Raw genomic sequence first — 24,823 nt, 5'->3', positions numbered from 1 at the left:
TTATTGTCTAAATTAACGTACGTTTCAGTCCGTCAGTTTGGACCATCTTCAGCAACTACAAAGAAATACATATCTAGAGAATCGGTACATGCTAATCGTAGATAATCAATAATTGTATACATACATAATTGTTTATAATGATAAACGCCTCCCGAGTCAAACGTCGATGCTAAGGAAAGTCAGCCTCTCCACATTACCAGCCATGGAGAGATTTATTTGAGGATGGTGCATAGCATTGATCTTAAATTAGAGCTATGATAAATCTCCAAGAAATAAAATAAGAAATAAAGAGATGTGGTAAGAGAGGCCACTCACCAAGCACATCGAACGAGACACCAGAAGCGTTCAGACGGAGCGACAAAGTCATACTGACATAAGCTATGCATGCTATAGCAATGCTATGCACCATCCTCAAATAAATCTCTCCATGGCTGGTACTGTGGAGAGGCCGACTTTCCTTAGCATCGACATTTGACTTGGGAGGCGTTTATCATTATAAACAATTATGTATGTATACAATTATTGATTATCTACGATTAGCATGTACCGATTCTCTAGATATGTATTTCTTTGTAGTTGCTGAAGATGGTCCAAACTGACGGACCAAAACGTACGTTAATTTAGACAATAAAAAATTAAAGGAGTTACATCTCTGTGCACCACCAACAGCGCTTGGCTCTTATTTAGCCCGTTTCTCTTAACCTTGGATTTCCACTGGAGCCTGCACATTGAGTTTTTATAATTTATTCAATTATATCGCATCAAATACAAAATATTTGTTCGAAAAATTCGCTGTAAATATAATAATTGATATAAAAATATAACAAACTTTGCGAACGTTTTAATAAGTTTCTGCTTTGTTAAGTTTTTGATGACAAGATATACATAACAGCAACATTGTCTAAAGCGCAATTGTGCAATCGTAATTATTACTATTTATTCTTGGTTTTGTTACAACGCGATACGGATTGAAATTGAATGAATTTTTTAGTATAAGCTGAATCGCATTTTTTAAATATATATTCTTTCCTTCTCTTCCCGAGAGAAGAACATTTGAAAATACGATGCTCCCTATGTTAAAAGATTTGCATGCCATCTCTTTTCGGCTGAGAGAAAGTTTACTTTGCGCAATAATGTTAAAGAACGAAGATCTGTTAATTAACTGTGCTACTTATTCTTAGTCCGTATGAACAAAAGATTCAATGTACGAAGAAGAGGTAATAACATTTTCAGATTATCTATCTTTGCACTTGGAAAACAAGTACATGAATATTTGTGAGAAAATCCCACATACTCGTTACTTTCATTTCACCCATTATTCTCCTTGTAGTATTGTCTTATAAACGTAACTAATTATAAATTATATGACTCTGAAGCATGAGCAGAGACTTACTTCGTGTTTATCTTGTTTAAATAAAAAATGCCTTTTCTCTTTCTTCAGTTCTTCTTTCTCTCTGTCTTTCTTTCTCTTTTCTATATTTATTTGATGAGGAAATTTGTAATTAAATCAACAAAACGCCAAAAATAATAATTTATTTTAGGTGGAGATGTCATCATAGATCACGGCGGTGGAGGCGGTCACGGAGGAGGCTACGGTGGTGGCGGTGGTGGCGGTGGTTTTGGAGGTGGCCACGGAGGAGGTGGTTATGGTGGAGGCGGCGGGGGAGGTGATATCATCATTCATGACCATGGAGGACATGGCGGTGGTGGAGGATTTGGAGGTGGTCACGGAGGTGGCGGTTACAGCGGAGGAGGTGGCGGAGGCGGCGGTATCATCATAGACCATGGACACGGCGGTGGTGGCGGTTTTGGAGGTGGTCACGGAGGCGGCGGAGGCGGTTTTGGAGGTGGACACGGAGGTGGTGGTTATGGCGGAGGAGGTGGCGGAGGCGGTATTATTATACACGATGACCATGGTGGCGGCGGCGGTGGCGGCGGCGGTGGCGGCGGCGATTACGGAGGTGGTCACGGAGGTGGTGGTTATGGCGGAGGAGGTGGCGGAGGAGGTGGCGGAGGCGGTATTATTATACACGATGACCATGGTGGCGGCGGCGGTGGCGGCGGCGGTTACGGAGGTGGTCACGGAGGTGGTTTTGGAGGTGGCCACGGCGGTGGATTTGGAGGAGGCGGCGGATATGGCGGCGGCGGCGGTTTTGGCGGAGGACACGGAGGTGGCGGCGGCGGTATAATTATTCATGATCATGGAGGACATGGCGGCGGTGGCGGAGGTGGTGGATACGGAGGTGGACACGGAGGTGGTTTCGGAGGTGGCCACGGCGGTGGATTTGGAGGAGGAGGTGGATATAGCGGCGGTGGTGGATTTGGAGGTAGTCACGGAGGCGGTGGATTTGGTGGACATGGCGACATCGGTGGCGATGATCATCATGGCTCCAGCAGTTATGGCAACAGTATATCATCTGATTTTGGTAGCAGGTAAATATTAAATTGCACTAAACCGATTATGCTAATATTAATCAATTAAAAGAAGTGATAAATCTTATTGTTAAACTAACAGCAATAATATCCTGTATATCTATAGAATATACCAAGGATGTACTTAATATACTGAGAACATCCTTATAACATTTTATATTTTACGATATCCTCTGAACATTCTCAGAATATACCTTTGCTGTTAGGGAATAAAGGGAAAAAAATCTCGATTATTGTACATGATCTTATATAACGTTAACGGAGTATAACGTTTTATATCGATATTTCTTTCAGTGGCCACGGCGGAAGTAGTTACAGTTCTGGTACTTCTGGTGGTGGCTTCGATTCCTATTCAAGCGGCCACGGCGGCGGCGGCGGCGGCGGCGGCGGCGGCGGCGGCGGCGGTGGCGGTGGCGGTGGTTACGGTGGAGGCCACGGTGGTGGTTTCTCCGGTTATCACAAAAAGAAATAAAAGTGATCGCATTGTGACCAATATGCTGGGCATTGCAGACATTTATAACCGCAGAAATTATAATGCCACTTTGTGTGATACACGATAACATGCAAAAAAGGATTTAACATCTTTTTGTTTACTTTGTATAAACTTATAAAGCAATTTTTTGATTGCGGGCTTTTTAATTTCTATCAGTCATTTTTGACGGATAACGATGCCAACAGGGATACATTAAACGAGACTATTTTACTGAGTTTACAACAGATTGTTACGCGACAAACAGACACATAACAAAAGAACGATAAACGCAACTGACAAACATAACTGAAATTTCTATTTTTCTACGAAGTCATAACGAAGACGGTTACATCGACTCATCAGAAATAATTTCTTAAAATATCTGATCAAAATCAGTAAAAAAATTAATCTGCCGAAATAAATTATCTTTCTGTGGATTATTATAGCAAATAGACGCGGACTCGACTACTCGTACTTTACTACTACATTTGACGCTGTGAAAACTAGACTAGACTATTTTTTCAATTGTTTATAGAATAAATTAATGCAGTAAATTAATGATTCAAATACACGCTGACTTGACTCGACTAATTCTTTCGACAGATTTATGTTAAAACAAGAGAAGTAATTACAGAAGTGAATATTATTTGAATATTCATTCAAACTTATTCACGACAAATCGCGATTTATATATATACATATGTATATATGAAACGCATTTAAACATATATCTTATTATAATTCACATAGTTGAATCTGCTGGAGACAACTTCAGAAATAGGTAGAAAATGAGAATATTTTAACAATTTAAATTCAAGTGAGCGTTAAAGATTATAAGACACTGAAACTAGTTTGTGATAAAAGCTGTCGAGCGCATATCGTAATAATTTGTGATTACGATCCTGTTATATATTTTTAATTTTTCTTTATATTCTTATACCTCCATTGTTAAACCCGATACGCATCTCAATTTAGACCTTCACGTGCCTTGCTCACCAGCACTTTAGAAATAATATACAATTTTTGCGATCAAAACAATATTATACATTATATTTGTACATATAATATATCTTGTAAATAGAGCATTGTATTATGTGTTGTTTCAATAAAGTTTTTGTATGTTTTTAATATATGATACTATTTCTTCTTTATACTAATAAAATTAAAGAATTCCTTACAGTAAAAATGCTTGTGGAAATAATGCGAAAATGGCTATAATTATTGTTTATCACTTGTTATGCCGAGTATATTTCAATTATAAAATATTACTGCTTTTGAATTTTAAGTTTAAATTTTTTATGTATTTCAACTCGTGCACTTCATAATTAATATATAAAACTATTTTTTTTTGAACTATATTAAATAAATCTTTTTAACCTAATTTCCTTTATATTTTTGTAAATTATATGCAAAGTTGGGAAGTAACTTGTTACTTGTAATGTCGTTACAGTTACCTTTACCTTTTTCCGGCAACAATTGTTACTTTTTTCTGTCTGTAATAGTAACACGGTAATGTCATTACATAGTTACAGTAATGGTAACGATTTTAACCGTTAATTTTATCATATACTTTAGTTATTAGCTCTATTTAATAGATCGCGCACTGATATAGTGCGTGTTAGGTATTCTTGATTGGATAGAAATATTCCCTTCTAGCAACTTTCCCTGCATTACACAGTTCCAACGAATCAGTTGGTCCCAGTATATATCTATGTCGCAGCTTTTTTACGAAAGATAGATCGTTTCTCAATCAGGCTGATTTTTAATTTCCAGTTTTTAGAAATAGGCTTAAAGTTAGATCAGTTTTTTATGCGGGGTGGGGCTTCGCCGCAGCCCCTCCCTGCCTACATGTGTACTTTCAAGTAAAAGAAAATTGATTAATTGACGAACTGTGCGCCAATGAATGTGCGCAAACGTGTACCGCCGTTTTGCAAACAGACTAGCCTTGTTGCAAAAAGGCTGATTTCGCAAAAAGGCTGCGACATATATTATGTAACATGAACTATAGATTTTTAGTACTGGCAGTGAATAAAAAAACTTTTGATAAAATTTGCGTTTTTCAATTTAGATTCCAATAAAGATAAATATTATATAAAGAATTATATAAATTATTAGATATGTTTAATATAAAAAAGTCTGCTATAGGAGAGACTAGTTTAGATTTTGAATATTGATTATTAAACTTAATATTGATTATTAAATAATTTAATTTTGAAAAGTCAAATATTTTATTTAATATTATAAAATAACGAAGAAGTAACGAGTTACTTTTTGCAAAAAGTAATGGTAACGTATTACTTTTATGAAGTAACGTTCTTAACTCTGATTCTATCGTATATAAAACAATATTAAAATACACCAATAATAAGTCACTAAATCATTGCAGTCAACGATCTATCGATAATAACAAGCTCTATTTTATAATCTTTGCATCCTCAATCAATCGAACGACGGCCCTTCTTATTCATAAGATTTATATAGTTTTCCTAATCTTTCCCCGTTTCTATCCCTCTTAATAAATAAAAAATTACTCACTTTTCGTCGCATTACTGCAACCGGTGTCTTTTCGCCCTCCTCGTTTTTCGTTCCGTTGCTGCTTCTTTCTAGCACACGACAATCACTCGCACGGTTATAATCATCATAACGCGCGCACTAATTATCGGAAATGACGATTACGCGACACTTTCAGCAGCATTCCCGGCATTGATCGCACACACGCTATCACGTCATAGAAGGACGATACGGATAACAAGAAATAAAAGACGCGAACTGCGACATCGGTAATGTATCTCATATTTGCGTAACAAGCGAATCTTAAACGACAGAAGGAGTTTGAAAATGACGCGACCAATTTCACGCGTCACTCGCCACGACGATAACGCAGTTCTCTTACCTGCCTGCTACCTACTTCGAATGCTAATTTGAAGCTTTACAGATAGTATATTATATATGTGTATATATATATATATATATATATATATATATATATACACACGCGTGCGTTTTAAGGCTACTGATATCTCGTATCGTGACATAACTGAATAAATATATCAGTTGAAATTAAAAATAAATACCCGCGGAATGTAATATCCGAAAATACGCTTTAGCAACTCGCTTGTCTCGATAAAATAAATATCGCGAAATACGCACTTCAATAAATCACCAAAATATACGAATGTCGAATCTACGCTACGCGATGAACAATTACTAATATATGAAAGTTAATTACGACTATACTCATCAGTACATAATTAAATGTATCACGATGCGTATCGACTCGTTCCGTACATTTTATTAATGAGCAAGGATTTGGAAAAACGGCAACTTTACCTCGATACGACGTGAGTCGAGTTAGTAGCTAAGACACGATGGACCCCGAAAATGTACAAATAGAATATTATATGCGTAATACATTACAAATATGTAAACCTCGCGCGAAATACATATTAATAAACAATCGATATGTAACGTGTTACGACTTTTCTTCGTAAAGAAGAATTATATTTTCTTCCGGTACTTGCCGCAAGCACGTCTCGAAGGATAATGACGCGTCACGCGGAGCGACTTGTTCCGCTGTTCGCTCTCGCTCGAGTTTATCGTATACGAATGACAAGGAGCCGCGTATGACACACTGTATGGCACAAACATTGAACGCTACGCGTTGTTTGGATCACGCGATGTCAATTCTTTACCACTAACGAAATATTAACTGTAAAACAAACTTATGCGCCGCTGCGCACGTTGCGAATTATAATTTCAATAAATACGCACAAAAGTTATTATCGCACATTTTTTGCGGTTTGTCTCGCGGACTCATTAGTGTCGCTAACGATTCATTACCCTTCATTGAGAATGATGGATGTGATTTACATTCATGAAGTGTACAATTCCACTTTCACTTGCATTTTTCGTTTTATTATCCACTAATTCCCGATATTTACATTAATGCACATGCCCATTACAGTAATACTATTATGGTCATTTATCATGGTAAACGACATGGAAAGCCTTGCAGGAAGTATCAAAGTTGATTGCTGGCACAAACATAAATTATGGCCTCTTGTGTGTATATTTCCGCTTAACATCTTATTGTTAGTACAACATAGTGTGAAAATACCAGGCAACATCATAATTACGTGACATTTCGTACGTGGTAGATTTATTGAACGTATATTTATGTAAACTAGAATTTAATATACGATAGAAAGGAACATATATGATGAGATGTTTGCATATTTATATAGTTTTGCGTCCTTATAATCTAAAATCTCTTATCTTGATCTTTTCCTTTTAAATTGCATTTTTAAAGAGAAATCAAGAAAGTTTTGGACAGATAAAATCAATTCAGTATGAAGAATAGGCAAGGAAAGCCGTAACAGGATGTTCGTGTTTTATTATTTTTAATAGACAAATATTATTCCAACCATAGTAAACTGCGTGCCGACAAATCGTCAGACTTGAAACACAATTCTGGTTGAAATAGTAAAATTCTCCTCCCCCCCAATTAAATCATAACAATTTAATTTATGATGCTAAGCATCTAAAAACTGTAAAGAAATTTATCGGAGATCAATTTTGTGAGTTAAAATAAACAGACAAATCAAATGCAGTCTCTATAAATATGCAACCTGCGGCATTTGCTGGTATTTCTGGTGGCTGAACACGGCGTTCGTGTATTTCTGGCATAAATGCATTGATCCCAAATGAAAATTTATGCGGCATTATATACAACTTTGTATAAACTCGTTATATATATATATTTTACTTTTTGTATATTTTTAATATTTAATATTTAATATTTAATATCTATTCAAAATTGAATATTGAATATATCCCGTTATTTTAATTATAATATAATTAATCAAATAAAATATTTATTAATATAATATAGTTATAGTTAATAAAATAAAACATTCTTTTAAAATACTTTTTTTTATACAAACATAATTTTTTAAAAGTGTAAGCTAATAACATAAAAAGAATTTTATTTTAATTTTAAAATAAATTTCTCCCTGTCATGTTCATAGTTATATTATTTGATTTGCTTGTAAGAAAAGAGGAATGCTCATATTGAGGGATTTGTACAAGCACATCGATGATCTTCACTTCTTAATGAGCGCCAATTTTACTTTTGGTTGTGCCTTTAAGTATCGACATCTGTTAACGGGTATTATAATAAAATCGCATAGTATCATAAAAGCACGCTGAATTATATTAATTTGATACTAAATTAGTTTAAAATGGAAAGTAAGCGGAAAGCGGAAAGTGAAAGAACCAATCTTATAATTATAATAAACGAGGCGCGATTTCACTCATGTGTACAATATGTACATACATGCACCGCGGAACACTGAAACGGATATGTATCTTGCATTCTTATTAATCCACAAAGGATAAAGACATAATCACCAGTTGGAAGAAGATTCTCTTTACTAAGAATAATAAGAGATTACACAACAAAAACTACGAGAAAAGATTCTAAAGCAATATAAATTACGTTTATATATTTTTAAATTATCAAAAGTAGAGACGGGGGGAGAAATAATATTCTTTGATTTGTATATATTAAATATTTACAAACAGTTTCAATAAATGGGAGAATGGAGTTATTTCTTAAGAAGTTATTGCATTTAGAAATATTGATTATGACACTGTAAGTGTAATAGATTACGCAAGCTGCAAAAAAGTTTATAATGTATTGTGTCTTTGATTGATTGCGTATGTAAAGTTCTATGCACACAACGTTTTATGTAATTGGACTAGAGAATCGATCACTCAACCGTGATGACAGTCCGCGTAATAAGTGTAGTAAGCGAATATTTCGAATAAGAATAAGAAAACGAATAAGAAATGAAGTAGGTATGAAGAAAATGAGAATATACTTCACAGTCGCTTTTTCGAAGAGTCATGCAATTTGTGCAACTTAAACTGTTGCGGTAAATCGATTTCACTCGAAAGTAAAAAAAGGAAGTTATCTCATCGGAATTACAATTTTCTTTATAAGCATATTATTTCTTTCATCTATATTTTAATTTTCCCTACTTCCTGATATTTTGTTACCGTGATATTCGACGAGGAATAAAGGTAACTCATCTACTTTCATTATTTGGAGAATAATGCGTCGATTTCCCTTTGAAGGAGAAATCTTGTCGGTAAGTTTCCGGGTTTGCTTCTTTTTTTCAAGTGCATTTCGACACTTTTGAACTAGATAATTCGCCAGAAGTGACCACGCTCGAGGAAGACAATGCCGTCTACCTGCGAACCGAAGCGTGAACGTCGAAATTTGCGAACAGAAAGCTCGAGAAAAATTACGTTCACGACAATGCGCGTGTGCGAGACCGCACGTGAGATTTCGTGTGAAACCACTCAAGTGCGAATGATTTCAAGTGAAGTGAAGTGTGGTGCACCCAGGAACTGTTTTCAGGAAAACAGGTCCACCGTTGTTGTTCAACATTCATCCACGGTTCACTGACTATTTCGATTTGGTCTCCATTTATAAGGTTGGCTGTAAAAGAGGCTTTTAGTCACCGGACGGCTGCAGTTTCAGAAGAGTCAAGCGCACATTTCGCGCATAATACATATATACAAAGAGTGAACATGACCAAGCTCGGAATACACGTGGGTGTCGAATCTGGGTGTGAATTCGTTATGTGATGTCTGTTCGTCTCATCATGCGAGAAAATGAGACTTGCAGGCGTACGCTTTACAAAGCGACGATTCATCTTCACTTCTCCTTTCAGTGATCCTTAATGCGCAAATGCTAATGCACGATAATTAAAGTTACTTTGCTTTTAAAAAAAGCAGATAAAATCCACTTTAACCAATCTGCAATTTATAACAAATTTTGTGTGTAACATTAAAATATTTAATCAGTTTTAAAAAATCTTATAAGTTTTAATTGGATGCAATTATAGGTAAGGAACTAAGTTTCGTGATTTTTAGTTCTATATATATATTGCAAAGTAATCATGAAAGAAAAATAAAAGATTTTCTAAAAACGTATATAACACATGGAGTTGTATTTGAGGAAGATTATAGTTCGGTCATTATATTTGAGATAACGTTGGCACAAAATTTTATTTCGCGAAATTTGCTCTAATCGAAAAGTAAGTTTTGGAGTTGGTTCCGCATTGCAGAACTGCGTCCAATTAATTCTTATTATTGAGAATTTTGTTCTATAGATACTTATTTGTTACATTTGAAATTTCTTTTGTTTTAAAATGATCAAAGATTCGAGGCTCTGGAAGGTACACATTTTTCAAACAAAAATTGTGTCAAACCGTATTAAATGTATCAAATGAGAAGATACTTACATTTCTTCCATAATTCTTATATGCAAAATAATAAGTCTTTATTTTAAATTTGCATAAAAGAATCATTATTATTTATGAAACTAAGTACTCGTAAAGTACCTTTGTATGCCAAATTACTATTTCGTAATAAGAGTATAAATTCTATAGGCTGCTTGATTTTTATCTCCGCATTGTTTTCTAACAATAGACTTATTATATTAATTAATCTAAAATCAATGTTTTCTTTAAAACAATATTTATTTTATAAGTTGATAAGAAAGAGATAGAAAGAAAAAACTTGCAATTAAAAAATAATACAGCGGTAATGAGATACTCTCTATATAGAAAAATACAAGAAACACATTTTTTTTTTCAATAATTTTAATTGATTCCTAATTAGCTTAATTACTCAATATTTGTAAAAGAAGATAACGTGATAAAAAAACAGGAAAAAAATTGATACATTAATTTCCATGCATATATCTATGTATATAGACATTATTTCAAAGATTGCCAATAAAATTTCTTCTTATTATTAGACTTTTACTTAATAATTGCAATTTTACGATACGTCTACTTCGATCATTATCATTTCCATTTTATTCCCTGGTTTCCCGATAAAATCACAGTAAATATGATTAACAGATACTTTCTCCAACCGTGCAAAAGATAAGATCTGTGATTTATTTCCGATCTGATCAAAAATTAAACTATAAGTTGTATATACGTTAGTTTCTGACGTTTAGAAAAACTAGCGGATAATTTCTAAAATCTTCAAAACAAAACTTGTATGGCATCTTACGCAACATTTTTCTGTTTTAGGCTCTACTTTTGCTGGTTGTCACAATGTGTGCTTTAGTATCGGCGATGCCGTATCCTGACGGACATCACCACGAACAGTAATTTTCTCCTTTTTGAATTATTGCTCTTATATTCTTTTTAGATGAAGGAAAGATAATAGCGACTTTTTTTCACTATACATTTGCGACACAGCAAGAATATTCGCAGAAACTTGAACTTGCTTTTTTAGCACGCACTTCATCATCCACGTGCCGCATCATATTCACAAGCATCATCATACACATGTAAAGAAGATTTACATACCGGTTAAAGTTAAATCACACGATGATCACCATCACGATGAGCATCATCACGAAGAAGATGGCTGGTAAATTATTTCGTCTCACGACTTCTTCGTGATTAAAGAACTTGTCACGGCAAAGTTATTTAATCATAATCGATTGATGATACCTGACGGCGACTTGTTTGTTATTGTTTCACACTGTTAATTATGCAAAATAAACCATATTTATAGATTAATGACTACTTCTTAATCCGATAATTTTCTCGTGGCTTCTGCGAATTTGGATAAGTGATTATCATTTATTTTAATACGTCTTTAAAAAAATAAAATATAGTTTTTAATTAAATTATATACATGTGCATGACTTAATAAAAAATGATAATGATTAGCAATTAATTTCTATCTATAAGATTCTTAAAATGTGGAATTTTCGAAAGTAGTTATTTAACAAAAACAAAGGAAATGAATAAATGTACGTTCAAAATATCTTCCTTTTTATCAAACGTTTATTATATATAAAAATAATGATGAGAGAATGTAACGTGATGTAAAGTATGTACAAGTATCTTCGTTCTGAATACACACGCATGCATACGGAGTATTTTTCTTATGCTAAATCCTTAAATGCTGCTCACGGTGGCGCGAGTGATTTTTGTACTTGATTGGTTTCGTCCTCTTTTGTATTCCACGAGGAAACTTCTTATCAATGGATCCGTAATGAGGAATGCATTTTATTAGCTTTTACTTACTCGAGCTCCACCTTGTACGATAACCTGGAAAGCCAGTTCGCAAGTCGAGTACACGATAAATCAATTTGCAAGTTAGAGTAATTATACAAAGAAAAATAAAATATTAAAAAATAAAAATAACTTGTAGACATTTTCTGCTGTTATAGTTTCAATCAGAAAAAAGATTTATCCTACTTGAAGTATATAAAATTTCTCCTTCTCTTTTTCGAGAATATATTAAGAAATATTTAAGAAATTTAAGATCATGAAAATTTTAATGTATATTTAAAAATATGTCTTTTTCGATTCAATATATAATTTTAAAATATTAAACAGATTTATATTCAAGTTACAAATGAACAGTACAAACCTAACATAATTAAAACTGAAGATAAAGTATTCCGTTTTAAAGCCAGCCATGGCTTAACTTCTCCTCATGTATGGGTATGTGTACAGGGACGTGAACCTTCTGTATGACTGGGACAGGTACGGCCACTTTTTCGACATGGTGTACAGGTACCGGGACCGCTACCTTCTCGACATGATGCACCGGATACGGAACAGGAACGGGGACCTTCTCGACGTGATGTACCGGCACGTGTATCTTCTTCGTGTGATGATGATGGATCGTGTGCACCTTGTAGGGCACGTGGATAATATGATGTTCACTGAAGTCATACAATCGTTTTCAATGTCATACAGTATTTAATTCTGCCTTACTTATTATTTTAATTATTTATTGTTATGTAATAAACAATTGTTATATAATAAATAATTAAAATAATAATTATGCTATATAATAACCATAATACTGTACTATATAAAACTATAAAACTATAAAACAATACTATATAATAACTATATAATTACATTATAAATTATTAAAATAATGAGCAATTCTAGAAAAAAATGTAACTGTAAGTGTTACTGAAGCTTCTAGTTCGATTAGACCAAATTTAAGTAACTGTCAAAGCGCTACTTACTGATGATGACCCGGCAGCGGCGATGCCAAAGCCACGGCCATTATTCCGAACACGAGCAACTGCAACACGAGAGGTGTGTGATCGCGGTTTGTTTGTAATATCGAAAGTGCATCGCGTACCAGAGAGGTCATTTAAATGCACAGCGTTTTTTTTAATCGTTTCACCACTCCTGTCGTCTCTTTCCTGGATTGCGGCGATACAAAAGCACCAACTGCTAAGCAGCGATGATTTATTTAGATATTCAAAGTATCCAGTCAATAAAGTCAATCTTTTTTCTTTCTATTTCTTTCGAGGATTTTAATGTTAAGAGAAGTTCGCCGTTTTTTGGTACTTAAACATGATTCCGATATACCGCTATTTTAATGCATTAAAGAATGATTAATAAGTAAAAAAATGCTCTTGATGGTTATTTTATTTTATTAAATATTGGCGAAAGCAATTACAGCTCTGCAAAAACAGTCAATGAATTCTGTCGCCGTTAAGTGTTTTTATATAGTAAGATAAAAAAAAGCATTAAACAATTTTACTTATCTGTCCTAGTTAAAGTTTCACTTGAATTTGAAAAGTACGACTTAATTATACCAGATGATTATGAGATTTGGATATCGAGAAATCTCTCGAGACTTTTATTCTCGAAAATAATTTTGCAATCACAAAATTTGTGCACATTTTGCAAAATTGACGGAAAATACATACTTAAATACGACTTAGTTAAAATCACTGACGATCACAAAAATCAACGACGAACATTGAAAGCCGAAATTACGAGTGCGATGAAAATAATACGTTATATTATAGTGAATCACTCACAGCGATGGTGTGGGAGCGCATCTTCGAATTCTCTGTCTGTCTTAATCGATCGATCGTTACTCCGTGAAAATTCGCGGCGGACGACGGCTGTGCGTGCTCTGCGCTGTTTGCGAACTGTGTTGCCGATACGATTCTGTGTTTTGATCGTCGGGGATGTCCGCTTATAAAGGACGGACACGGCGATGGCCAAAACCACCCGGTGAAATTGCACGGGGTGGGAGAGCAAAGTTGCTCGGGATCCTAGGGGGTTACGTAAAAGCAAGGAAACGCGAAGCCCCGCGTTACGTTCGTGTTTCGGAGCTGCGTAACTTTCCGATGTGCGTATGGCGCGCGGCGTGCGTTGAAGCCGCGCCTCTCCGATCGAGTAGCGCACGAGAACGCACGGTCGGGCGTGTGCATGCGTGCGCGGTCGGATTTCGCGCGATAACAAGCAGTAAGCATATTCGTATGTAATTCGGACAATTTCCTTTTTCCTATCGTTCGTGAATCGTCAAGGCTTCTTGGCGATATGAAGAGGGAAGAGCGCCTTGTCGAAACTAATTTCCGTGGAAAAGTGTGAACGCGACGATTGTGTGACTCATCGCTTTATAATATTGTAACATTGTCATTATTCCGCTCAATATATTGCAAAATGATCTTTTGTTGAATATTTTAGTGCGAAAATCTTATATCTTTTATTGTAACGAGATGGTGAATTACGAATTGCTTGCTGAGTGAAAATGTTACTTTATTTTAATGAGATACATTGTAATTAACATTTTGCATTATATAGTATTATTATTTCATTATATAATCACTTTTCTTTACTGCACACATCGCAATTTCGTATTTGAATTAATTATTATGATATAATAAAGATACGCACGCGTGTATATGTGGAAGAAATGCTTCCGCGAGAGTGAAGAAAGAAGTGAGAGTGCGCACAGAAACCCAAAAACATAAATTTTATCGTTAGCTTAAGTAAGTTAATGAATTATGCGGGAGTTACGTTGTAAAAATGTCAGGAAATCTGTGTTACGTCACGTGAAGCGAAACAAATTGGTCTCCAGAATACTTCCATTGGGTGGTTTTTTTTCTTTTTTTTCTTAAACTAACGCACAATAAATGGAAGTTCGTTGCACCAGAGATACTTTTACCGCTGATTCTATAGAAATATTTTCATTCGTACACGCACGAAACGCCCTCGACTTTGCACCAATAAATTGTACTGATTTCACTCGCGGCGTTGCGTCGTCGCCGGAACAGCTTCTGGTTTCGGAGAGAAACTTGAGTCAAATCCCCGTAAAAGGTCAAAGTTCTGCGGAATGTAAATTTATTATTCAAGTGTGACATGATGGCGCCGATGTCGCGCCGGACGTATACATAATCGTCCTAGTCACGAATGATATAATGAGCGACTTAACTCAAATATGCGCGCGGAATTTTGAAGGAAGTTAGCTCGCGCCCGTAATTGGTCGTCTCTAATCGTAAATACCAAGCCGATTATTAGATTAGCGAAAGTTCACAAACGAACACAAACACGACGATAAATCTCGTTGTTGATCTAACGCGTATACATGAATGGTACCCTGCAATAATTTCCTTCCGCAACTTATATATGTATTTATATATTTTTTGCTGCGTGCATAGTCCTTTACTTCAATAAATGCGTTAATTAACGCGTAAAGTATGGCCTAATATGTAGACTTCAATTGCGATTGGGTACAAGGTATAATTACGAAATTGTGGATTATAATACCTATCTCGAATGACAGTAAGCGTTGTTTGCTTTGCAGTTTTGGACTTCTTTTCAGACGCATAGTTGCATGTATCTTATATCGGGATATCGTATATATATATATATATATATATATATATATATATATATATCAATTGCATATAAGATTACCGGCAAGAATGCCGGTACTTTTGCATTCAGATCGATTACGAGACTCTCCAAACAAACGATTCAGTGTTAAGACCAAGGTAACGATCGAGACCGTGTTGTACATATTACATGTTCCACTGCAAATTATGTCCTCTTTTCCTCTTTTTTTTCGATCGCGTATCGGGGGACCCACCGGTGTAACAGGAAGTGGTGCAAGCTGCATACTTAAAATATCCATCATACAGGGAGAAAGCGTTTCGTAACCCTCTTACACAAACCTTCGCGTATCCCGATACGGAGCAGGTAACCGCGCGATCAAAAAGAAGAAAGAGCGGAAAAAAAAAAATGTAAATAAAAAAGCAATCATTCGTACCGATAAACTCACCAATACATGCATATCCGGTATCCCGGATTGCGTAAGAGCTAACGCGTTTACGCCGAGCGATTTTTACCTCGCTTTGTGCGCGCGTTAATATAAGTTCTTTATGCGTCTTGACCGGCAATGTATAATACACTTCGAAGAACGTGACACAGTACACATTATTTAATAAAAACTTTTTATGATGTAATACTTGGAATATCTCGAGAATAAATGCTACAATTTTACGCGCGAAATAATTACTTGACCGAATTTTAATTTCTTACGAAAATTTTTCTTTCAAAACGCTTTAACAAATTAACATTTTATTATATTTTATAATAGCGTCTCATATTTATTGTACAATATTTTAACAGTGTATTTTGAAGACTCTACCCAGACAGCACTAAGTCCAAATTTGAGACTTAAGATATCTTTAAAACGCCTTATGTCCCGATGGACATGCGTGGTGTACGTGTCTGGGTAATTGAAGTCGAAAATTCTAATACAAAAATATCATGACATTAGTTCTCGAATTGTAAGTCGAGTATTAATTAACATTACAGCAAACCGCTGATATCAATAAATTAATTAATAGCAAATGTTAATTCTGTTACGAAAAACTTAAAACTTTTTTAAATAAAAATTCTTAATCAAGAATAATCGTGATCATCTAAGATCGTAATTATCTTGTAAAGATTGTAAAGCAAATGAAAGCGGACAAATACTATGAATAAACATCTTGCATTGAAGTGCGAACGGCGTCGTTTATCGCAACTGAAATGTGAAACGCGCGCGCAGCAGCGTTTATGTGAAATAAAACATCCAATATAAGTTTATTCTGCAGTTAAATACTTCCTAGAAAGATAACAAATTGATTATAAATAACGCAGCAATGTTCGATGTTTACCGCACAACGTAGGGGAGATCGGGGCGAAGTCGTCATTGCAATTATCTCGAAATCCGTATGTTGTGTGAACTCGCCATTAATACTGTAAACGCGGCTTAGTGCCCACGTGACCAACGGAATTTAGTGAGGTTATCTGCCATGTTGTGATTCTTATCGAGGCAAACGTGTTTTCGGAGGTCGAAAGTAAAATTTTTTGCGCGTCGAAAATTTGTAATATCTTAAATATTATTGTATCTCCGAATCTCAAATTAAGTGATTCTAAAGTGTAATGCATGCTGAACACGAATCCAGTAAAGTTTTTTTATTTCCATTGATTTCTAATATTTTATGAGCGACTAAACTTGAAACTTGTGTCCGGGGCGAAGTCGTCACCAAGCCATATCATGGAGACTTCGGGCGAAAATCAAAGTCAAAGAAGCAGCAGTGGTCGGATTCCGGCGAGGACTTGGATAATATGTGCTGCGTGTGCTCAGAGATATATGACTGCAGAATAGAGCTGACGAGAAACGTGCGAGCGTAGGGCACATAAGTGTGCACTTTTCTTGTAATTATTTTCCGCCATCGTGTTTTAATTAATGTTTCCATTTTTTTATTAAAAAATAATTAATAAAATGTATCCTATTATTTTTCATGATCGGAATTATGAATTTTCATTTAAAATTTAGTCCGAGAATGGAATGACTCCGCCCTGGCAATGACCTTTGTCGTTTTCACTCTATACCAGTTGAACAAAGCGACGTAGACCAAAAATGTCCGTATAAATTTTGTAGCCAAGGGTTCACTCTTTACAACGGTATACCACATTTTACTAAAATTATTGGTAAATTTTTACAATTAGGGCCCCACTTCCGATGACCTTGAATTTGACATATATTGTCAAGGACACCCTCCCGAGTAACATGCAAGTGATTTTAGTCGGGGGTCGCTTTTTATTAAAAAGTTATTAACAAATAAAGTTTGAAAAATATAGCAGCTATTTTGAGTATTGGAATCTGTTCTATGTATTTTTGCCCCTCAAATCCAAAACTGTTGATAAAATTTGGGGGGTGTATGCCCTGCTTTATAGAAGTTGTGATTTTCGTTAAAGCAGGGCACACACACACGTGTGTATGCCCTGCTTTATAAAAGTTGTGATTTTTGTTAAAGCAGGGCACACACATTATGATTTTTGTGAGAACACGAGAATTATGTTTACTGTGCAAGGTGAAGCAAGGTCTACCCCACAAAGTCATTAACTTTTGGAAATAATGATTTTATGTCAATATTTACCACAATATCTTAGTAAATACAAGCGACCCCCAAATTTTATCAACAGTTTTGGATTCGGGGGGCAAAAATACATAGAACAGATTCCAATACTCAAAATAGCTGCTATATTTTTCAAACTTTATTTGTTAATAACTTTTTAATAAAAAGCGACCTCCGACTAAAATCACTTGCATGTTACTCGGGAGGGTGTCCTTGACAATATATGTCAAATTCAAGGTCATCGGAAGTGGGGCCCTAATTGTAAAAATTTACCAAATTATTTGTTTTGTTGTAAAAAATTGGCACCGAAAAAGTAGTGACGACTTCGCCCCGATCTCCCCTACTGTTGTATATGCACAGTTTGACTTTTGTCGTTCGCACAATATTATAGATTCGAGCGAGAAGTGAGCCCGCAGCGGGGTGAGCCCGCCGAGCCCGCGTTCCGTGTGACACGTCATTATCCTTCGAGACGCGTTCGCGGCCGGGAGAAAATTGTAATCTTTCCTGCGAGAAGTTAGCGAAGCAACGGAAAGTATCGTAACATATCGGTCGTCTATTATTAATATGTATTTCTCGCGGGATTTATGCATTTATACTATGTAGTACATTACATGCACGTAATATCTCGATAGTACGTTTTCGGATAGTCCATCGTGTTAATTAGCCACTAACTCACGTTGTACCGGGGTGAAGTTGCTTTCTTTCAAAATCTTTCGATGCCGAGTCGAGTGGCGTTTGATTAGTGAGTATAATTGCGATTAACCTTCGTATTTATTCATCGTGTAGCGTAGATTCGTATCGTTGGCAATTCGTTGAAACGCGTATCTCGTGAGATTTATTTGTATTTTCGGATATTACATTCCGCGAACATTTATTTTTAATTTCAATTAATACATTTTTGTTCAGTTATGTAACGATATAAGATATCAGTGGCCTTAAAACTCACGCGTATACTATCCGTAAAGGTCAAATTAGCATTAGCAGTAAAATTCGAAGTAGCAGGTAAAAGGATTAGCTACGTCGTCGCCGTGGTGGGTGGTGCGTGAAGTTGGCCGCGCCATTTTCAAATTTCCTCCATCGTCTGCCTCTTGCGCAAATATGAGTCACGGATGTCGGGCGAATCGTAACTTGCGGTCCTATTTTTTCGCGTTATCATGTCTTGCGTTATCTGTGTGTTGTTCTTCTGTGATGTAATAAAATGCGTGTTGTGTCCGATTGACGTCAGGAGTGCTGTTCAAAGCGTGCCGCGCGTTCGTTGTGTTCCGATAATTATAATTAGTGCGTGTTCGTGGTTAACCTGTTTACACGAGTGATCTCGTCGTGTGAGTAAAAGTGCCAGAAATTAAGATGCGGTAACGATGGAACGAAGGTGGAGGAGGCCGAGAAAGTGTCGTGTGGCATCATCTATGCAGCTGAAGACGGTGAGTGATTCGTTATTTATTGCTTGCAAAACTGGTCGTTCATTTTAATGTGCGTGATAACGGGTCTATGAATTATTATATAATATACGATTATAACATCTCAGACAGCACGCATAAAGACATCTTTAAGACGTCTTATGTTATCTCAATTTTGGACATGGTGCTGTCTGGGATCATTCGTATATTATCTTAAAATGGGCTAGAACAGATTTACTGAGAGAGAGAAATATTTATCAATAAAATAAAATAAAATAAAATAAAATAAAATAAAAATAAAAAAAGGATTAACTCGAAGTTCATCAGGCGTCCTTGAAATTAAAGTTGTAGGACGCTTATATAAATTTTTGTAATTCGTAAACTTATTTGGTGATTAGAAATAGCATAAGCAGGGAAAGAGAAAGCTCCGGACGCTATAACTTAACCACATCATGTCTGAATCCCGGAATTTTTTGCGCCGCGACAATTACCGTCTTTGCGCGGGGCCCGGCCGTTCCGTGAAAGTAATAGACGCGTTTGATTTTGAGGGAAATGACGGTCAGTCAGTTCGCGATGGGAGAAAATGGATAAGCACGATCGATGAAAGTCCAACGTTGGAACGCGTCCAACCGATCTGACCAAAGACGACCGGCATGCGGTAATCGCGAAGAATGCGTAATTGATCGACGAGAGGTGATCTGTGGCTGCTGCATGCCTTTTCTGGAACGAGTGATTATATAAGAGTGGTTCCGTTGCGGAAGGGAAACGCTATCGTCCGTGCAAAATTATTGCAAGCGTATAAGGATTACGCTCGGCGAGTAATCTCTTCCCCCTTTTTTCTTCTTTACGTAACCACCTGTAATGCGAAACCAAAGCGATATAACGTCGGGTAATTATTTGATTATATATACGTGGCTTGTACTTTCCGAACTTACATTATGCGATAGAAATGATAATCATTTATGAATATTTCATGATGAGGTAATATTCGTTCAAAAGAAATTATTCTTTTGAGAAGACTGTCAGCTTTTTCGGATTGTCGAGCTGCCTATTCTTCAATTGAAATGTATCTACAAATCTCTTTTTATGTATTGCTCATGTACATACTAGGTTTATTGAATTGTCAAATTACTTTAATCGTTTCTGTTTTAATTACGATAGTTAATAAGCGCTGAAACTTTATTATATAATGCACACGAAGGAAAATTAAGTATACAGTATTACATAATGTAGGGAAATAAATCAGGATTTTCAGAATTTCACTGGATAATTTATCAGTAAGTTTATTTTATTCTCATAAAAATTAATCAAGCCGGCATAAAAATGTTATCAACTGGCTCTTAAAATTTTCTTGATTCATTACTATTTATAAGGTCATTACCTAAGTTCATAAATCTATTTTTATACATGTGCAATATTCTTTTATTTGTAATCACTTATACAGCCAACAGACATTAAAGTATAAATACGTGTATCTTACCAAAAGAGAAACCTTAAGGCCTATCATTCATACTTGCTCCGATATACGCTTGCATTCATTATGCATTCATTAAGACCATTTGTGTCTCATAATTGCATAAAAATAAATGCTCAGTGCGTTAAATTTGCACTATCAGCAATCAAATTTGCGTCATTGACAATTGCATATTTTATTATATTAAATTTCGTTAAAGGTATCATAAACGTCCGGCAATTATTTCTTCTTTTTGAGCTTTGTGGTAACTTCGGACTGTGGTTTCTGCCAGTCCAATGGTTTGCGGCGGTACATAGGCCACGGAGGTACAGTGATTAACGCCGCCATGACAAACCCAGCTCCCAGAATATAGATTGTCTGCGAAAATTGTTGAATGATATATCCCCAGACTAGGCCAACCGCCTGTAAGAATACACAATTACTGTACTGCAATTATCAATGAGTATTTTCAAAATTTCGAGATAATTGTAGCTTACTCCAAATAACGTTATTATGATCCGCGACAGTTTCTCAGCTCTGGCTTGGCCGTCATAATCCTAAAACAAATGACACAGGTAACGAGGATGCATAAATGTACAAGATTTCGCAAAGAGTGTAGAAATAACGCATATGAGTTTATAAATAACTGGAGTACATATACTCTTTAAAAGTCAAACAGTGAAATATCATTCAAAACGAGTGACATGCAAGTGTAATGAAAAGTGAAAATTGAGCTTATGCACTTCAAGTGATTCGCCACTCTAAGAAAGAGTAAAATTGAGATCTATAAGTTGGAATGAAATCGCATTCCATTTGAATGCAGTAGATCAGTGTTCATAGGAGTGAATTATGTCACTCTACAATTTTGAGTGGAAACTTTCACTCTGTTAAGCGTCGTCTACAATGGCAGCAGGAATATGCAGTAAGACGTAAGCAGTAAGCTATTGACCAATCACAGTCGATTATTCTTGAATTGTAAAAATCCCATTAGTCAATAGCGTTGTCTACAATGGCAGCAGGTGTATGCAGTAAGACGTAAGCAGTAAGCTATTGACCAATCACAGTCGATTATTCTTGAATTGTAAAAATCCCATTAAGGCCCGGACACATAGAAAAACTTAAGCAGTAAAACTTAAGCAGTAAGAAATCAACGGTATGGATTCGCTACCGCTTAGGGCCGTGCCTTAAGTTCTTGACTGTGATTGGCTGATTTGCTTACTGCTTGAGTTTTACTGCTTAAGTTTTTCTATGTGCCAAGGTCTTTAGTCAATAACTTACTGCTTATGTCTTACTGTATACTCCTGCTGCCATTGTAGACGATGCTAATAACTTACTGCTTACGTCTTACTGTATACTCCTGCTGCCATTGTAGACGACGCTTTAGAGTCATTTATCAGTCGATCTTTAGTGATTCATTATAGCTTTCGAGTGAGATCGTATCACTCCAATAAAGTAGCCGCTCTAAAAATTTGAGTGAAAAATTCACTCCTACCTTATGAGTGCCCGCATTTACTCGAATTCGAGTAACAACCCTCTCTTTTTGGAGTGACTATTGCAATCACTCTAATGTATTAATAAGTGGCGAAACCACTCTATGAGATTTAGAGAGTACAATTAAAACATTTAGTTAAAGATTTACAATGTAACTTATTTACAATAAAAATTATTTCGACGAAGCGCCGATTAGTTGACATACGGTGCCTCGATGATCCTAACCTCGCGAATAACGAATACACGTCGGACTTGTCGCGGATAGCCGTTTCGGCGTGATCGTTCGAGAATCTCATTACTTACCATATGCGTCGGGATCGATTTGAAGTATTGCATCCACGCGTTCATTGTGAACAAATATAGGAACGTGGCGGTGGAGGACAGAGACGCTCCTTTCAACTGCTTCGATCAGTTCGTCTGGTAGTCTGGTTCGATCTTCGTCGTCTTCGATTGTCTTCGATTCGGGACGTGGTCGACGTGGATGATGATAGGTACAGTCGTGTGTTGACGTCGTCGATTGCGCAGATGCGACGCACACGAAGTCGATGCGGCGCGCACGTGCAGCGCGAATTTTAAAATTGATCCTAAACGGACTGCCAAACTCGTTTAGAAGCGCGATATATGGTTTTCTACGTTGCATCCGCCTCGGATGATGTAGCTGAGATATGTTGCGCGTGTAAGCGTGTAACTATGTTAAAATTCGATCGATTTCGTCAATATAATGTTTAACATACTTAAATTATTGATGTAATTTCTATGACACTCTGAATTGTTTTATACACGTATTACGAGTCTTATGCCACTGTTATTAAATATTAAAGGATGAAATTTAAAAAGCAACACCTCAAGTTAAATAGCATCTACCATGTGTGTCAAAATTTATTATTTTAATACAAAACAGTGTTATTTTAACTTTAATGGTTTAGTTAAATTAACATATTGTTTTAAATTATAACGACATATTGATTAGGAATGGTTAAAAATGATTCAAATTGAATATAATTTGACATTACGAATTTAACAGTGTAATAACGAATAATGTTAGACGTGTTTATTCATCTTCGTTTGTTGTATTGACGAAATTTTCTGTAGGAGGTCTAATAGGAAGATCAGTCATATTCCAGCTATTTAACGACAAGATTAACTAAATATTAGTGATGAAAATGAGACACGACTTTTGAGAACGTGCATGCGCTATCGAAATCTTGGCGAATTGCAATTAAGTAATCGAATGCCAAAAGTGTTGTCACGCACGAGTTTGCTCTATCGCTCTATCGCTGGCTTTCTACATTTGGCGTTCCTGTAGATAGGGACTCATAGATATTCCTTCATCGTCGCGACGTTTGATGACATACTTCAACTATGCGTCATGCAGCTCGACGCGTTTTTCCGCTCACGCGACGCATTCGCAACTAATCCAAAGGAAATCGTTATACGCAAGGCGCGCGATTCTCCAAATATATCGAAATAGCGTGTCGTCCCGTTGCATGCAATTACGAAATTATTATAGAAATTCACGATTCGGCATAACGCAAGCATCGCTTCCACTTTCATGTCACAATCGCGCGATATATCTGATTAAACGACGAGTCTCAATTTGTTTCTCATAAAAAGTAAACGCGATCGAAAGAAGTGCGATAGAAGCTCAATTTGTAAAGTTGCAAAATTTCTGAGACAAATCAAAATAACTTCCCCTATCGTCGATTTTATTTCTATCTTCTCTCTCTCTTTTTCCTTATTTTATTATTTTTTTATATCATCAATTTTATAAAATTTTATAAAAATCTGAAATTAACGAAATTATATATATGTGATATTCAGAACTAAAATAAATTAAAATTAATTTTTTTTCTTTTTACGCACTTTGTATACGAATGTTTATAAACTAATATATAATTTAAAAACTATATACGTTTCAGAGAATTAAATTTGTTGTAATCATCTTTTGCAATTTCGACTTGAGTTTCGATGATGGATAGAATGCCGTAGAAGATATTCTCTGCAAGCAGAGGTATGTTTATCAGTTTATAAATATTTTGCATGTTTATGTATACATAATGAATACATTATGTATATATAATGAAGAAATGATGAAAGACAAGAATGTTTGACAGCTTGAAAAGTTTAATGATATTTTTTCGAGATTATTATCTTTTTATTTAATTTCCCATAAAAAGAAAAAGTTTTTTCCTAAAAATTCCATTAATTACTTCTTATAATAACATGACACGACTTCGCTATTAACTTTTTAATGGATAACAAACTCTTTTAATTCTCTCTTATTTGACACTGAATAT

At 35.6% G+C, this 24,823-nt stretch overlaps 3 protein-coding genes and 1 long non-coding RNA gene across 5 annotated transcripts in view; 2 read left to right on the top strand and 2 right to left on the bottom strand.

The window, feature by feature from the left end:
* The first annotated feature begins 9,451 nt into the window (after positions 1 to 9,451).
* On the top strand, positions 9,452 to 11,419 carry LOC139779623 (uncharacterized). Its single transcript, XM_071718029.1, has 3 exons — positions 9,452 to 9,523; positions 11,020 to 11,096; positions 11,228 to 11,419. Exons 1-3 carry the CDS (start codon positions 9,503 to 9,505, stop codon positions 11,367 to 11,369), a joined length of 240 nt encoding a protein of 79 aa, XP_071574130.1. The 5' UTR covers positions 9,452 to 9,502; the 3' UTR covers positions 11,370 to 11,419.
* Positions 11,420 to 11,769: 350 nt separating this feature from the next.
* On the bottom strand, positions 11,770 to 14,576 carry LOC139779639 (uncharacterized). Its single transcript, XM_071718053.1, has 4 exons — positions 13,803 to 14,576; positions 12,993 to 13,051; positions 12,380 to 12,677; positions 11,770 to 12,054 (listed from the first exon to the last, which is right to left on the bottom strand). Exons 1-3 carry the CDS (start codon positions 13,821 to 13,823, stop codon positions 12,416 to 12,418), a joined length of 342 nt encoding a protein of 113 aa, XP_071574154.1. The 5' UTR covers positions 13,824 to 14,576; the 3' UTR covers positions 11,770 to 12,054; positions 12,380 to 12,415.
* Positions 14,577 to 18,941: 4,365 nt separating this feature from the next.
* Positions 18,942 to 24,823, top strand: part of LOC139779637 (uncharacterized) — an 82,057-nt gene continuing 76,175 nt past the window's right edge. The window contains exons 1-2 of one of the 2 annotated variants that reach the window (XR_011719952.1): positions 18,942 to 19,606; positions 24,446 to 24,537. This is a non-coding gene — a long non-coding RNA (uncharacterized lncRNA). The remainder of the gene's footprint in view (positions 19,607 to 24,445; positions 24,538 to 24,823) is intronic. The other variant, XR_011719951.1, reaches the window with a different exon arrangement.
* On the bottom strand, positions 20,850 to 23,032 carry Spase12 (Signal peptidase complex subunit Spase12). The gene is made up of 3 exons (XM_071718049.1): positions 22,830 to 23,032; positions 21,533 to 21,592; positions 20,850 to 21,458 (listed from the first exon to the last, which is right to left on the bottom strand). Exons 1-3 carry the CDS (start codon positions 22,872 to 22,874, stop codon positions 21,276 to 21,278), a joined length of 288 nt encoding a protein of 95 aa, XP_071574150.1. The 5' UTR covers positions 22,875 to 23,032; the 3' UTR covers positions 20,850 to 21,275.

The sequence above is a fragment of the Temnothorax nylanderi genome, unplaced genomic scaffold, assembly GCF_030848795.1.
Source record: "Temnothorax nylanderi isolate EJ_2023f unplaced genomic scaffold, tnyl_v1.0 TNYL_tig0236_pilon, whole genome shotgun sequence".
In the NCBI taxonomy this organism is placed as follows: domain Eukaryota; kingdom Metazoa; phylum Arthropoda; class Insecta; order Hymenoptera; family Formicidae; genus Temnothorax; species Temnothorax nylanderi.
The sequence above is the reverse complement of the archived record's forward strand: the minus strand, read 5'-3'. Positions and strand labels throughout refer to the sequence as shown.

Bases quoted from the DNA above. Each gene is read 5' to 3' on its own strand.
- LOC139779623 (XM_071718029.1), top strand. From the start codon at position 9,503: ATGACCAAGCTCGGAATACAC. The intron at 9,524-11,019 runs GTGGGTGTCGAA...TTTCTGTTTTAG, and splicing joins TGACCAAGCTCGGAATACAC to GCTCTACTTTTGCTGGTTGT. The intron at 11,097-11,227 runs GTAATTTTCTCC...TTGCTTTTTTAG, and splicing joins GACGGACATCACCACGAACA to CACGCACTTCATCATCCACG.
- LOC139779639 (XM_071718053.1), bottom strand. From the start codon at position 13,823: ATGCGCTCCCACACCATCGCT. The intron at 13,052-13,802 runs GTGAGTGATTCA...CTCGTGTTGCAG, and splicing joins TGCGCTCCCACACCATCGCT to TTGCTCGTGTTCGGAATAAT. The intron at 12,678-12,992 runs GTAAGTAGCGCT...GTATGACTTCAG, and splicing joins CCGCTGCCGGGTCATCATCA to TGAACATCATATTATCCACG.
- Spase12 (XM_071718049.1), bottom strand. From the start codon at position 22,874: ATGAACGCGTGGATGCAATACTTCAAATCGATCCCGACGCATATG. The intron at 21,593-22,829 runs GTAAGTAATGAG...CATTTGTTTTAG, and splicing joins AATCGATCCCGACGCATATG to GATTATGACGGCCAAGCCAG. The intron at 21,459-21,532 runs GTAAGCTACAAT...GTATTCTTACAG, and splicing joins TCATAATAACGTTATTTGGA to GCGGTTGGCCTAGTCTGGGG.